The 14507-nt window shown below is 38.4% G+C and overlaps 1 protein-coding gene across 4 annotated transcripts; it reads right to left on the reverse strand.

Annotated features, from left to right (window-relative positions):
* Window positions 1–3287: 3287 nt before the first annotated feature.
* Window positions 3288–10488, reverse strand: etv7 (ETS variant transcription factor 7). Of its 4 annotated transcripts, none has more exons than XM_081707203.1 (9): window positions 10270–10488; window positions 9630–9747; window positions 8950–9114; window positions 8678–8806; window positions 7507–7659; window positions 6972–7145; window positions 6427–6569; window positions 6203–6332; window positions 3288–3904 (listed from the first exon to the last, which is right to left on the reverse strand). In XM_081707203.1, exons 1-9 carry the CDS (start codon window positions 10303–10305, stop codon window positions 3819–3821), a joined length of 1134 nt encoding a protein of 377 aa, XP_081563329.1. In that variant the 5' UTR covers window positions 10306–10488; the 3' UTR covers window positions 3288–3818. The 4 variants fall into 4 exon arrangements, with proteins under 4 accessions (XP_081563329.1, XP_026883972.2, XP_026883970.2 ...); XM_027028171.3 differs by lacking the exon at window positions 3288–3904 and adding an exon at window positions 4597–6106 and having other exon boundaries at window positions 6232–6332; window positions 7507–7656; window positions 10270–10485; XM_027028169.3 differs by lacking the exon at window positions 3288–3904 and adding an exon at window positions 4597–6106 and having other exon boundaries at window positions 6232–6332; window positions 10270–10485.
* Between the last annotated feature and the right edge of the window lie 4019 nt (window positions 10489–14507).

Raw genomic sequence — 14507 nt, forward strand, 5'->3', positions numbered from 1 at the left:
CCTTTAGCATATTTTTATAACTGAAAGACGAGGCTGAGCTCTCTGAAATATTAAAAGTGCAGTGTGCAAAATCATTGTTTGCGTGTGTGGGTGTGGATGGCTATGGGAGATGGACACTTGCTCTATGTTTACCAACCTGAGACGTCCAACTGTCTTTGGAAAATAAGTCCTCTTAAGATGCTCTGTGTTTGCTTTCAAGCTGTGATGGCGTTGGCCTAATTGCAGTAGAGAGAACCGACCACTGAGGCTGGCTGCGAAATCCTTTTTGGAATGCCATGCAACCCGGCTCCCGTCTCTTCATTTTTAGACCCCCAGTGAAACAAAAAGTTAACAATGGCCCTAAAGAGTTATGACAATCTCTCAGAGAAACAGGAAGTTAAAAATAACCCTTTAAGAGATTTGGCAGTCTCATATTAAACCTCTTTCATATGGTTTAGCAATAAAAGTGGAAGATATGGAAACTTTTATTCATAGTATATGTCTGCGTATGGAACATGAACTGCTGAGGAACATCTTAATATCAAGGTGAATAAAGCAGGCATATCAATGGTGTGATTATGGCTCCACCCCTCCAACACAACTCATTATCCTATACCACACCCTCTACTGCAGAGTTCAAAGATTTTAATTTGATTCTCAACAATAACACAAAATATGACCATCATTAGATGTTTGTGGAGTGCATGACATTACCATATTATTTCTTAAACTCACTAGACAGTGTATTTACTGGTGGTTAAACTTACCATAATTGTATGTAGTACGACGACTGTGCTGACATTTAAGATCGTGGTCAAACCCCCGTTTCCAGTGGAAGGAAGCTTACTGAAGAGGTTACCAACTGGGTGTTAATCACTCTGTCTCTTACCTTGGGGAAGGTCTGAGACAAGAGCCAATCACTGCCCTTACAGGGTGTCACCTGATGCAGGTGAGTGAGTACCCAGAGAATGTGGGCTTGAGTCGAAGTATCTTCATAAGAGAAATCGGTTGGTGCAGTTAAACAGCACAGCTGATGGATATGATCTCACTAGCTTGGAAATGCTCATGGCTGGCAGCAGAGTTCAATGTGTGAGCTGGAGTTCAACTCCAGAACCCAATTCAGACTACTCTCCTTCCACACTTTTAGTTTTAACCTTAGACATGAATTACGCTGGGGTCAACTCCCCACCACTTTCTGAAATGACTCAATTGGTTGCCATCAGATTTCGATCTTCAATAGCATTAGTACTACCACGTATACTGATGGGCTTGCCAACATTACCGGACTCAAACCCACATCACATAACCAACACAATACCGTGGGAAAAATCTTTTCTGTATGATAATTCCAGAATTTGTTCAAATCCATCTGTAGTGGTTCTGGCAAAAAATGAGATTTTCTGCAAGCTCTCGACATATATATGAACCTGAGTAGAAAATTTCCCTTACAAGTGTCATACAATAAAAAAGTATGCAATAGACAGTATAATACAGATATTGTTCTATTGAGAGTATACCATAAAGCGCATATTATAGACAGTATTCTATAGACAGTTTACAAGAGTCTGTGTATTATATACAGTGTTTAATTGACGGTATGCTATAGACCATTTACAATACTCAGTGAACAATAGTAGGTATACTACAGACAGTATTCTATAAGTGCAAAACAAGATGAATCTGCAATCTAAGGCAATTGGCAAACTTCCGTGCACTACAGGTTTCTGCAAACAGTTGCTACAAAGTCCAGTTCTTTAAAAGAAAACCTTTAGCATATTTTTATAACTGAAAGACGAGGCTGAGCTCTCTGAAATATTAAAAGTGCAGTGTGCAAAATCATTGTTTGCGTGTGTGGGTGTGGATGGCTATGGGAGATGGACACTTGCTCTATGTTTACCAACCTGAGACGTCCAACTGTCTTTGGAAAATAAGTCCTCTTAAGATGCTCTGTGTTTGCTTTCAAGCTGTGATGGCGTTGGCCTAATTGCAGTAGAGAGAACCGACCACTGAGGCTGGCTGCGAAATCCTTTTTGGAATGCCATGCAACCCGGCTCCCGTCTCTTCATTTTTAGACCCCCAGTGAAACAGAAAGTTAACAATGGCCCTAAAGAGTTATGACAATCTCTCAGAGAAACAGGAAGTTAAAAATAACCCTTTAAGAGATTTGGCAGTCTCATATTAAACCTCTTTCATATGGTTTAGCAATAAAAGTGGAAGATATGGAAACTTTTATTCATAGTATATGTCTGCGTATGGAACATGAACTGCTGAGGAACATCTTAATATCAAGGTGAATAAAGCAGGCATATCAATGGTGTGATTATGGCTCCACCCCTCCAACACAACTCATTATCCTATACCACACCCTCTACTGCAGAGTTCAAAGATTTTAATTTGATTCTCAACAATAACACAAAATATGACCATCATTAGATGTTTGTGGAGTGCATGACATTACCATATTATTTCTTAAACTCACTAGACAGTGTATTTACTGGTGGTTAAACTTACCATAATTGTATGTAGTACGACGACTGTGCTGACATTTAAGATCGTGGTCAAACCCCCGTTTCCAGTGGAAGGAAGCTTACTGAAGAGGTTACCAACTGGGTGTTAATCACTCTGTCTCTTACCTTGGGGAAGGTCTGAGACAAGAGCCAATCACTGCCCTTACAGGGTGTCACCTGATGCAGGTGAGTGAGTACCCAGAGAATGTGGGCTTGAGTCGAAGTATCTTCATAAGAGAAATCGGTTGGTGCAGTTAAACAGCACAGCTGATGGATATGATCTCACTAGCTTGGAAATGCTCATGGCTGGCAGCAGAGTTCAATGTGTGAGCTGGAGTTCAACTCCAGAACCCAATTCAGACTACTCTCCTTCCACACTTTTAGTTTTAACCTTAGACATGAATTACGCTGGGGTCAACTCCCCACCACTTTCTGAAATGACTCAATTGGTTGCCATCAGATTTCGATCTTCAATAGCATTAGTACTACCACGTATACTGATGGGCTTGCCAACATTACCGGACTCAAACCCACATCACATAACCAACACAATACCGTGGGAAAAATCTTTTCTGTATGATAATTCCAGAATTTGTTCAAATCCATCTGTAGTGGTTCTGGCAAAAAATGAGATTTTCTGCAAGCTCTCGACATATATATGAACCTGAGTAGAAAATTTCCCTTACAAGTGTCATACAATAAAAAAGTATGCAATAGACAGTATAATACAGATATTGTTCTATTGAGAGTATACCATAAAGCGCATATTATAGACAGTATTCTATAGACAGTTTACAAGAGTCTGTGTATTATATACAGTGTTTAATTGACGGTATGCTATAGACCATTTACAATACTCAGTGAACAATAGTAGGTATACTACAGACAGTATTCTATAAGTGCAAAACAAGATGAATCTGCAATCTAAGGCAATTGGCAAACTTCCGTGCACTACAGGTTTCTGCAAACAGTTGCTACAAAGTCCAGTTCTTTAAAAGAAAACCTTTAGCATATTTTTATAACTGAAAGACGAGGCTGAGCTCTCTGAAATATTAAAAGTGCAGTGTGCAAAATCATTGTTTGCGTGTGTGGGTGTGGATGGCTATGGGAGATGGACACTTGCTCTATGTTTACCAACCTGAGACGTCCAACTGTCTTTGGAAAATAAGTCCTCTTAAGATGCTCTGTGTTGGCGTTGGCCTAATTGCAGTAGAGAGAACCGACCACTGAGGCTGGCTGCGAAATCCTTTTTGGAATGCCATGCAACCCGGCTCTCGTTTCTTCATTTTTAGACCCCCAGTGAAACAGAAAGTTAACAATAGCCCTAAAGAGTTATGACCTGGGACATCCAACTGTCTGTGGAAGACAAGTCCTTTTGACATGCTCTTTGGTTGCTTTCAAGATGTGATAGTGGTGGCCTAAAGGCATTAGAAAGAACCAACTTCAGTGAGGCTGGCTGGGAAATGTCTCCTGTCTCTTCATTTTTAAACCTTTTAAAACATTGATGACAAATGTTAAATTTGTCATCAGTCATTTTAAGTTTATTTATTTTTAGCAATTGATAAAGGAGATTTACAGACATCCCTGTACAGAAAGAATATTCACGAACAATTTACATAAAGCCCAAGACTTATGAATTAATTGTGTCAGGGCCTCATAAAGACTCTTTCTCTTATACACATAATATTTACATGATATACGATTTATGTACCGAAGAGTCTCAGTCTCTTTTTGAGGATATCTCAACCCTGTTCATCTTTCCTGTGCCTCCTAATCCTGATTCGCCAAGCCACTAATAAAAGCATGTCGAAAATGAATGTGGGTGTTACAGTATGTTCTATATCAGGGAATGGTAGAGCAGTGCCACTGCTGTTGAACATAAGGCTCTGTATATGACTACACATGCTAAGCGCTCATCCACCACAACATGACCCCACTACAATTTACTTATGCATCACCTACAATAACGTGCTACACTCCGGCCAAACTACACGCATACTGCACTTTAATTCTGGGACTCTGCATACTTGAACATAACAGCTGTTCCTGTATACGTTGCATTCCATCCCAACACTGTATGCTCACATAATTTATGCACCATCTACACATGTTATATTTACTATTTATATTTTTCCAGCAATATTTGGTTGCTGTATTGCTTTTGCACATTTGCACACACCGACACCTCCCATTTACACACTCCTTGTATGTTTGGCTATGCACAAATGAATTAGCTTCACAACTTTTCATAATTTGTACACCATGTATGATATAGGTATATGTATGATGACAATAAAGCTTAACTGATCCTGAATTGAATTAAAACATGAGAAATAATTTTGTAAAGGTTCACATAAGAAAATGGTTCACATCTATGCACATTGAACAAAAGGTTTTCTACAAGGTGGCCTTTGGGTGACCTGCAAAATCAGCAAACACATTTTGTCAAAAACCTTTTTACTTAATATATATTTATATTATTTATAATATATTTTAATATATTTATAATATATTTCAAAACTAACCAATGCAAATAAATTATCAAAACATATAACACAATACACTGATTTCCCATCTGGAAATTAGGCATCAATTATAAATGTTATGATAAGAAGTAAAAACATGTAAATCATGATAAAAACTGTAATAATGCCTGAAGTGCTCAATTATAAGATTGAAAAATCTATTTTACACATTATGAAAAGCTGAGAAAAATAATAATTTCCATAAAATCATATCAGAACAGGCAGAGCCTTCTCTCCCTAAGTTTGCTTCAGTAACTACACTGAATTCAAAATACTTTTTTTCTCAGTTATTCCAATATGAAGGAATGCCACATAAAAATTGCTGCAACAAAATGGTTAAATGGTGATGAATGTTCACAGCTACTCTTTAAATCTCCTAAAACTCCTTAAAGATCTTCAATTCTTCTTTAGAATGTAATATGCAAGTCCATCCCTGTTCAGACAGGTGTGCTGCAGGTTTGAACCTTTCTAAATGTGCAGGGATGTTAACCGCGGGGGGGGGGGGGGGGGGGGGGGGGGCATTTGGGGTGAAGATGGGGATAGTCCTGCAGAAACTAGGGAATTGTAAAATTGGAAGTTAAGGGTGTGGCTGTCGATTAGGGTATTTTGGGTACTGGGAGTGGATATTAGGACAGTGGGGTGAAAAGTCTGGTTTTCCTTAGGATGGAGATCAGGGCAATATCTCTATAGATTAGGGTAGTGGATATGGATATTATCATGTTGGGTATTTTGGGGGTTAAGACAGAGGTGGAAATTAAGATAGTTTGGGGGTTAGGGCAGTGGTGGAGATTAGGGTATTTTGGGGGTTAGAGCAGTGGTGGAGATTAGTGTATTTTGGGGATTAGAGCAGTGGTGGGGATTAGTGTATTTTGGGGTTAGAGCAGTGGTGGAAATTAGGGTATTTTTTGGGGTTAAGACAGTGGGGACACACTGAGGCTGTGGTGAGATTCAGGGCTGGATGGGTCAGGAGTTGAGTTGGGTGACACTTCAAGAATTTCCTCTCTGTATGCAGGGGAAGTGGGGCTATTAGGAGACTCAGGGGGTTCTGATCTATCTGACCTCCCCTGAATAATCTCCTCTGGGGTCTTTAGAAACCTAAACCAGAGGGAGAGAGAGCAAGAAAGACAAAGAGAGAGAAATAGAAAAGAAAAATTAATAGGGTAACTAAAGCATTAATAAAATCTACAAAACCTTGTATCATTATGAGCCATTCCAGCCACCTGAAGAGGAGTCTCTGTCCCAACTCCTTTTTGATGATCTTAAGTTTGTAATAATGGCGCAGGGCTCTTGACATTTTCTCATAGGTCATATTGGCCCTGTTCTGAAATACAGATTCACAGAGAGATATTATAAGTCATGAATAATGAACAAATCAACAGATTCAGGTAGTGTCCATCTACCAACCCCCCAGAGACCTTATGGTTTCCCCAGAGGCGAGCCAGTCCATTGGGGTCTACGACTCTAAAGACCATGGCATCTGGGTCCTCCCAGCGGATGTAAGATTCATACCGTGAGTCCAGCAGCAGGTGATAAACATAATCCCACAGTAGCCTGCAGTCTGGAGAGAAGGCAAAACAAAGACAAACACATGGCTATTTCAAAGGATACATAAAAATAAACAAATAAAATATTTTTAATGCAATGCCAAAAAATTGAATTGTTAAATTGTTCAGATAAAAGCAACTAATGAACTTCAAAGCCTCATTTTATTTTTAAACTATTTATTTATTTTTACACTGAATACAATGTACCCTTTTCCCAGTAAGCAAAAATAGCAATGATGCCCTAGAAGTGCTGCATTGCATTGTTTTATTACAAACAAGTCTTTATGGCAATTAAGGTTCTTGCTCTAATATTGCAATATGTAATAGTCTGAGAATAAAGAAACAAACAAAACCAAATCCAATCTGTGCTCATATCTGTGAGCCTTTAGATGTTCTGATCATGCTTACAGATGTACCTGCAATTTTGCCATTGGCCTCCACAGTTTGTGTGGTGTACTTGACTGCTTCTGATCTGTTGGACAGGTTGAGGGGTTCGTCTTTATAACAGAGGACCAAGGATTGACTGTTCAGATGCATAGATGAGCCAATAGAGGTCTGGGAACTGGCTTCTTCAGAAGCACATGGAGTTTCTGTATAATCCAGAGAAATGGAATGAGAGTTTTCCTTCCATAAACTGACACACAATCCATATGTAAGACAGCAAAATTTTGAAGGTTAAGAATTAATGATTAAGGAGGAATTTAAATAGTGGCTCAGGGAGGACAAGTGCTGACATTAATTTTAAGTGGGAGCACTGTAATTTGAACATAAACAGTTAATTCTGATAAATTAAGATCTTATATTAATGTACAAAACATGCATGTTTATTACAAGCTCTGGAATGTAGATTACAAACTTATTGTCAAATTGCTTACTGACATAAAATCACCAAAACCATGCATCATGTAGCAGTAAGAGAATTATTGCCTACTTCTAGGCTAACAAACAGACCTGAGTGTGTTTGTGAAGAGAGGCTGTGTGGCTGAACAAGACAGTGTTGTCTCATTCCTGTCATCTGATCTGTATTTGGTGAGACTGATGTTTGGGTGTTTGGATTCACGGAGCAAACAGGCACAGATCTGTTAGTGGAAGTACAGGGACCTGCTGTGATGAGATAGGAGTGGGAGAAATTAGCAATTGCTAATAATTGCATCTTTCAAATAATTCAACAATGTCTAGTTAGATTTCTATGGCATTTATATGATTGTTCTGTGAGATTTTAGCAACTGGCTAAGACAAAGACCATAGTCTAGGAGTGATCAGATGTGTTTTCTAGCTGAATGGATGCTTTCATATAAAGGAATGACTTGTATATACTGTACTGTGCTTACTCCTGTGTATGAGCAGAGGAAGAGACATTTGACAAAACTACAGCACAGTCTTTTCCAAGTACTGGGCAGTATTTGGTGAGGTCCTGGTTTATATCAGAAAATACATATCACTATTCACCCAGGCAACAACTGGCACATAGAGCAAAAGGTTATATTCTCCTTTTTTCCAAGGAGAGGGAACCACACCTTTTGGCAACCACACCAGTGCCAAACCGAACAAGGCAATCATTCAAGAGCATATGTAGTTTTGAGACGTAACATCTCATATCATAAAGTCAGTTTACAAAATGGGAATTTATCCAAAAGTGCATAAAGCACTCTAAACAACCATTTATTTATTTCAATCTGTATTGTTAACTTGTTAAAAGCAATTAAGTTAATTTCCTTTCTGTAGAGGCAGCAGTAATGAGCTCAACAGCCCTTCAGAACAGTGCACGCCTCAGATTTTGTATAGCGGGTTTACACTCTGGCATCTGTAGAACCAGGAAGTTTCATAAAGCCTCTAAACAGCAGAGAAAGGGGAAACAGGCTGAGTAAGAATGATTCCCTTTCTATTCTATAACCTAACATGTTAATCATTATGTCTGCACCTTTGTTTCAAAGCAAACCTTTCATATACTCTTTGAGCTTTTGTATTCTCTGTAAGTTTGATGAGTTTTCTTTTGACTCCCTTTCTTCTTAATTTGTTGGGGATGGTCAATCAAACACACAAAATTAAGTTAATTCACACTATCTCAAATTATTATTTTTTCTTTCACAGAAGTCTTGGTCTGTTCTGCACACTTCATCACCTGCTGCACAGAGAGCCCCGAGGGAGCCCTGCGTGGGGCTGATGGGAGGACCGGGACCAGAGCTGGAACTGCAGACCAGGCCTCGTCTCTGCTGTTTTACATGCTGCAGGAGCTCATACAGGACATCGCCTGGAAATTGAGGCTAAAATCAATGCACAGCCACTAAATAATGTTCTTTATAGTCGAGTTCGTACAACGCTCACAGCCTTTGAGATGCATTCCCATTTATGAAGACTAAATGGAAACGACTGATTGTGAACGGGACATCAGACCGGAGCTGGGACAACGGAGGCGGAAGTCCTCTTTGGTGAGGAGGCACAGCGCTTTGCCATTCATCTCAAACTTGTCGTGTTCAGCACGGCGTAAGGAGTACTCCCTCTGAGCCCAACGCAGCCACAAGTTCACATCTTCCTTATCCCACAGGGAAGGATTTATGCCTTCCGAAGAATAGCACACAACACACAGTCTTATATGTTTATTTATACTAAATCACACAAACCAAATCTAAGTGCTTACATATACTAAATCACCCAATAAGACATAACAAGTGCACAGCAAGCTTTTAAATTTGCTTATTTTATTTCAAGGGTAATGCTGATAAACCCAGACTTCAATTAGGCTAATAGTAAACGTGTATTAATGATTAATTTCTGGACTACAGTGTACCTCTTTGTTTCTGCCCAAAGGTACACTGGAACAGAGTGTACAGAGGTGCACTGTAGTCCAGAAATTAATAATAAAAAAGGGAATCATAAAAAAGGAAAAGAAATTGCATAACTGACATTTAGAAGAAAGTTATAGTAAAGGCAAAGTGTACAATCAGACTTGTAGTATGAAAAATAGAAAACATTAGGATCACCCATGTAAGCAAGCAAATTAACTAATACATAGAATAAAAGCAATTAAACAAATAGAACAGCAGTAGGCAAAATATATGTGGTGAAGGACATACGTAATCTTCCAGGAAGCCTGCACAGATCATCTGAAGTTTCAGTGTACATGGAAGCCAAAAGATTGGGGATGTTCAAGAAAGCAGTTGTATTCTCGGGCATGGATCCCTCCCTGGAGTCCTGTACCACAAGTGCACATCACCATGACAATAGGACATTCTGAAAAATTCTTCTTATGTATGTCACACCTCATAGATTTGCGTCTTATAATCGTAGCAGACAGTTTCCCAGCGTGACAATAACTTACGCCTACTTTGCTGCTTATGGTTTAAACTGAAAGAATCCGACAGGGCAAAGTGAAAGTAAATTATGACATGAACGGTGCAAATTTAGTAATACTAATGTAATACTAATTACATTTTGTGGTTTACTTTCTTATTCATAACCTCGTTTTACCTAAATGACGCAGCCTAAGAACAAAAATGGACACTTAGGTTACATTGGATTTATTTTTGAAGTATTTCTTGATATTTAAAAATATATATATTATACTACATTAACGATGTTATTAGCTATTTAGCTATGCAAATATTAGCTGTGTAAATATAGATTTTTGGTATGGTTAGGTTATGGGTCATTACATAAGTAAAATAAGACATACAGGCTGTAGCAAATATCTGGTTTCTAAGCATATGCTCTTACCTTGATCAGGGTTTGTGGTGTGGAGGCGTTAGTCATATTTGTTCCCGTGTTATGGAATGACACATTTCATTAAATTTATAGTTATTGGGTGTTCGGAGGAACCAAATAGAAGTTATGAATGCAACTTTGTATTAAACTCTGGGTGCAGTGTACGCCGTCCCTAGTTTAATGCCTAACGAATACAACGACAATCCTTCCGGGAAATGAAAACGAAAGAGAGGATTTGCAAACGTTTGGGGGCGAGGCGGGTGTTGTTTTCAAAAGTCAAGGATGTCAAGGAAGTCAAGGTTGCAGGTTTCCACAGAAACAATCGTGTTGTTATTGTTTGTTTGTTGTTTTTTTTTTTTTTTTTACATACATTTTAGTATAATAGAAGAAATAAAGAACATGTAAGGTTAATATAAACGTAATATAAACATGTAAGGCTAATATAAACGTATAAACATAAATCACCTGATTGATATTCTACCAAGAAGTAATGACAAATAAGAGAAATATAATAAGTTATGACGGGAAATGTGCACCGCCTCTAGTGCCACACCACACACATATACACTCACACACTCACTTTAAACAATGGACAATGGTAAGGACAGTTAAACATATCAGGCTGCTTAAGCGTTTTCCCTCCTATAGACATCTTCATTAAGGGCTTTCAGACTAATTAGTGAACACCTCGAAGCGATCATCTTTTTTCCCTCCACATTCAGAAACCTAGAGCATGAGTATACTGCGACCATAACTGAACCCTCGTACTCACACCTGACCTTACATGAACCTGTATTCTGGCGCTTGCCAAGCATTCTTAGGGGAAGGAATTCGCGTTTTAATAGAAGCAGAACGGCTAAAGTAAAAAGTGAATACTACTGTCTTTTTTCACTTTCTCGTTTGTGTAGGATATGAGACCTGCCGTATAAAGGATTTCATTAAAACAATCTACCATTCTAGCCTGTTCGCAAGGTAGCGAACAGCTCCACCCTTGTCTTAGAAGAGAATAGTTATGATCAGTAACATGTCAAACATTTGGTGTTCCTAAGCCATCATTTTAGTGCATTAATTTAGTGTACTACTCTCGGTTCCGTCTGTCCAATCGTTTAAAAGAACGACTAATGCATTTACTGTCCATAGTGCAAGGGTCGTTACCGGCGTTCATCTCGAATTTCTAGCCAGTTGTGCCATTAGGTATCGCTTGTGCGCTTGTTGTAAACTAATTTAAAAATAATTTTATTTGACAGACTACACCAGCATCATTTTTATTTAATCACAAAACATAAACTAATCATATAAACAGGAAACTATAGTTTGCTCTTCTGCTTGTTTTTTTTTTTTTTTTTAACTGCCTTATCCACCTGGCAAAATATAAGGTCGTGTAATTATTTTAGCAGCAGAATTTATTTTATTTCTGTATTTGGTTGAAAACGCGAGAAGAGTTTATTTTGCCATTATCACTGGCTAGCTAGCGAACTATTCTGTTGTTAACGACTCCTCGGTGGAAACGGGTTAAACTAAAACAGTTTTTTTTTGTTTTTTTTTACTCTGTGTGACCAGTAATTTTAGCTTGGATGCTAGACTATGTTAAATTGAAATATAAATATTTAACGTTATTCATCTTGTCTAGTCTTTATAAATAAGGGGACCAATATAGAGGCAGTTAGTATGGTAGGAGATGTAAGAGACTATAGTTATGAATACTGAAGCAAAGTGACATCAATTATAGGGCTGAGGATCCACCAAAGAAAAAAAAGATGCTTGGAAAAAAGTGTACAGGGGTCCTGCAGTGAACAATACCGAAGAGTGGCTCCAAGTCAGTCTGCTAGAATCCAGTGACAGGTTTCCCATCAGTTCACAAGACATATGTACCCTTGCTACTAAGAAGGAGAATTCATGTACATGGATACAGGAAGGTAGACCCAAAGGAGATGATGTTGAGCAGGGGATTAATGGAGAGCAATGCATGATTCAGATGGGCAGAAACTAAAGGTTAGATATCTGGCAGTTACAGAAAGTAAGGTGTGGATGAGTATTAATGATGACTTAAAAAGTCTACTGGTGGGTTTGAACAATTGAGAAGAAGTTGGAATGGCTTGAGTAAGATTTGGTATTCTGCAGAAAAAGAAAAGTAAACAAAGTCTTGTAAAATCTAGATGACAGGGAGATATTTGTTACAGGGAGAAGTTAACTTCAACAGTGGAGGTGAAGAGGAAAGTGAAGGCATTAGTATATTGCAGGAAGAGATGAAGAATAAGTTGGCTGTGTTCAGGGGAGCAGAACTCCTCGGAGTACAGAGTTAAAACATGGAATGGGCCAGGACAGGAATTTTAAGGATCTTTTTCAATATTAAAAAAATGTTTACAAAAGAAAACCGGGTATCTTAAGTGCTGGAAAAGAATAGTTGAGGGGACATTTCTATGAGCTATAAACAGATAAAAAGGGGGGAAAAGACGAAGCTGCCAACAGACCTGCCAGTTGTAGACATAAAATGGCAGATGGGTGTTAGTCCTCCCAGATGGCAGGAAGTGTGGGATGATGTGTGTCATGCACAGGCAGCCTCTGCACCAGGGCCAAATGGGGTTCCTTATTGGCTATGTAAAGGTGTGCCTTATATCCTAAAGTATTTGTGGTAGTTAATAGTGATAGTGTGGACAAAAGGAATTATCCCAAAGGAGTGGTGGAGAGCAGGGAGAATTTTGATACCAAAAGAGTGAACATATAGCATATAATGCTCAACATATAATCCTCCTTAACGTGCAGGGCAAGATCTTTATTATTGTAATTGCACTGAGACTATCTATTAGCCTAATAGAAACATCTGTACCAAAAGCAAGGATCTCAGGATTTTTGGGATGTCTGGAACATAGTAGTGTGATCTGGCATCAGATTCAGTCAGCAAAGAAACTCTGAGGGCAGGGATCTACATGTGGTATTTGTAAAGTGCCTTTAGTTCAGTATCACACTATTTATTGTGGAAGGCATTTCAGTTCTTTATGGTACCAAATATAATGAGGCTGGTAAGGGGTTATTTTGAGATATTCAATTTTGTTTTAATACAGGTGAATATACCACATCTTGCCTGCATCTTGGAATGGGTACAATGGCAGGTCGTACTATTTAATCCCTGGCATTTTATCATAACAATGGAAGTGATCATTAGGGCTTCCAAGTGGGTTGATCAGGGAGAGGTTGCAAGATGGCTCTTGACTCCCTCCTATTAGAACATACATCATTGATATGACAACACTTACAAATACCCTTCCATGTACTCGGTGGTTGACAAGCTGAGTGATAATCATAAGTGGACAAACAAAGGTTGAACTTTGTGTTATGTCCAAGATGTATTAGTACTTTTGGTCTGTTTTATGTTTAAAACTGAAGCTACCTATAATATCCCTCCAACTCCCAAAAACCTTATTTGGTGAGTATTTGAAGATATATGCGCTGTCATATGTGACAGCGTAATATTGTTACGGCATTAGTCACCGAGGCAACCGCTATTGTATCAGTTGTGGTATTATGCTTATTACAAAGTGGGCTTGGAGGAGAGCAGGTCTGGGAAACCTCACTTTTCAGCCTTCTTAGGGTTGTAGGCTTACGTTAACAAAACAACAGGGTGCCTACTTGACATCTCCAATGAAAAACCTGCAAGTACGGTAAATACGAGAGGGAAGGTTAACTAGGCCTTTGTGTGATCTCTAATGTCTTGGACCATGCATGTAACATCTTAAAATGTGTATAATTGCATTCCCTGTTGTCAATACACCCTAGGATTTCTACCTCACAAGCTAATATCATTTAAGATAGGACAAGCTTTTCAACCCATTTTAGTTAGCTAGCTAGCTAGCTATTAGCTTTGATTACTCTGCTTGCAAAATAAAAGAAACTAGCCTCTTTGTAAGTGTAGACTTCTTTAATAAATCACCAATAAGGAACAGATCATTCTGGTTTGTGTAAAAACTAATCACAGTATAAACTAGATAGTTAGCCATGTTAACATCTGATCAGTTGGAACTGATTTAAACCATTTTAAACACAACAGTTACAAATACTGCCCAGATAGCATCTGAAAGTTGATAATTTTCAAGTCTAATATATTGACAAAAAAGAAACATGCAAATCCATAATATATGAATAATACAGCCACAAATGTTCCCATTTAAACTATATTTGGACATTTTTGCCCTTGAAAAATGTTTATTTGCAACAAAGATCTTCTCTCTACAAGAAATAATGGGTGTGTCCCA

The sequence above is a fragment of the Electrophorus electricus genome, chromosome 24 (assembly GCF_041902795.1).
Source record: "Electrophorus electricus isolate QZ-2024a chromosome 24, ASM4190279v1, whole genome shotgun sequence".
Classification (NCBI taxonomy): Eukaryota; Metazoa; Chordata; class Actinopteri; order Gymnotiformes; family Gymnotidae; genus Electrophorus; species Electrophorus electricus.

Coding starts and splice junctions, on each gene's coding strand:
- etv7 (XM_027028169.3), bottom strand. CDS start 10,305: ATGACTAACGCCTCCACACCACAAACCCTGATCAAG. Junction 7,660..8,677: donor CGGGGCTCTCTGTGCAGCAG/GTGATGAAGTGT, acceptor ATCTCATCACAG/CAGGTCCCTGTACTTCCACT. Junction 6,570..6,971: donor GGCCAATGGCAAAATTGCAG/GTACATCTGTAA, acceptor CCTTCTCTCCAG/ACTGCAGGCTACTGTGGGAT.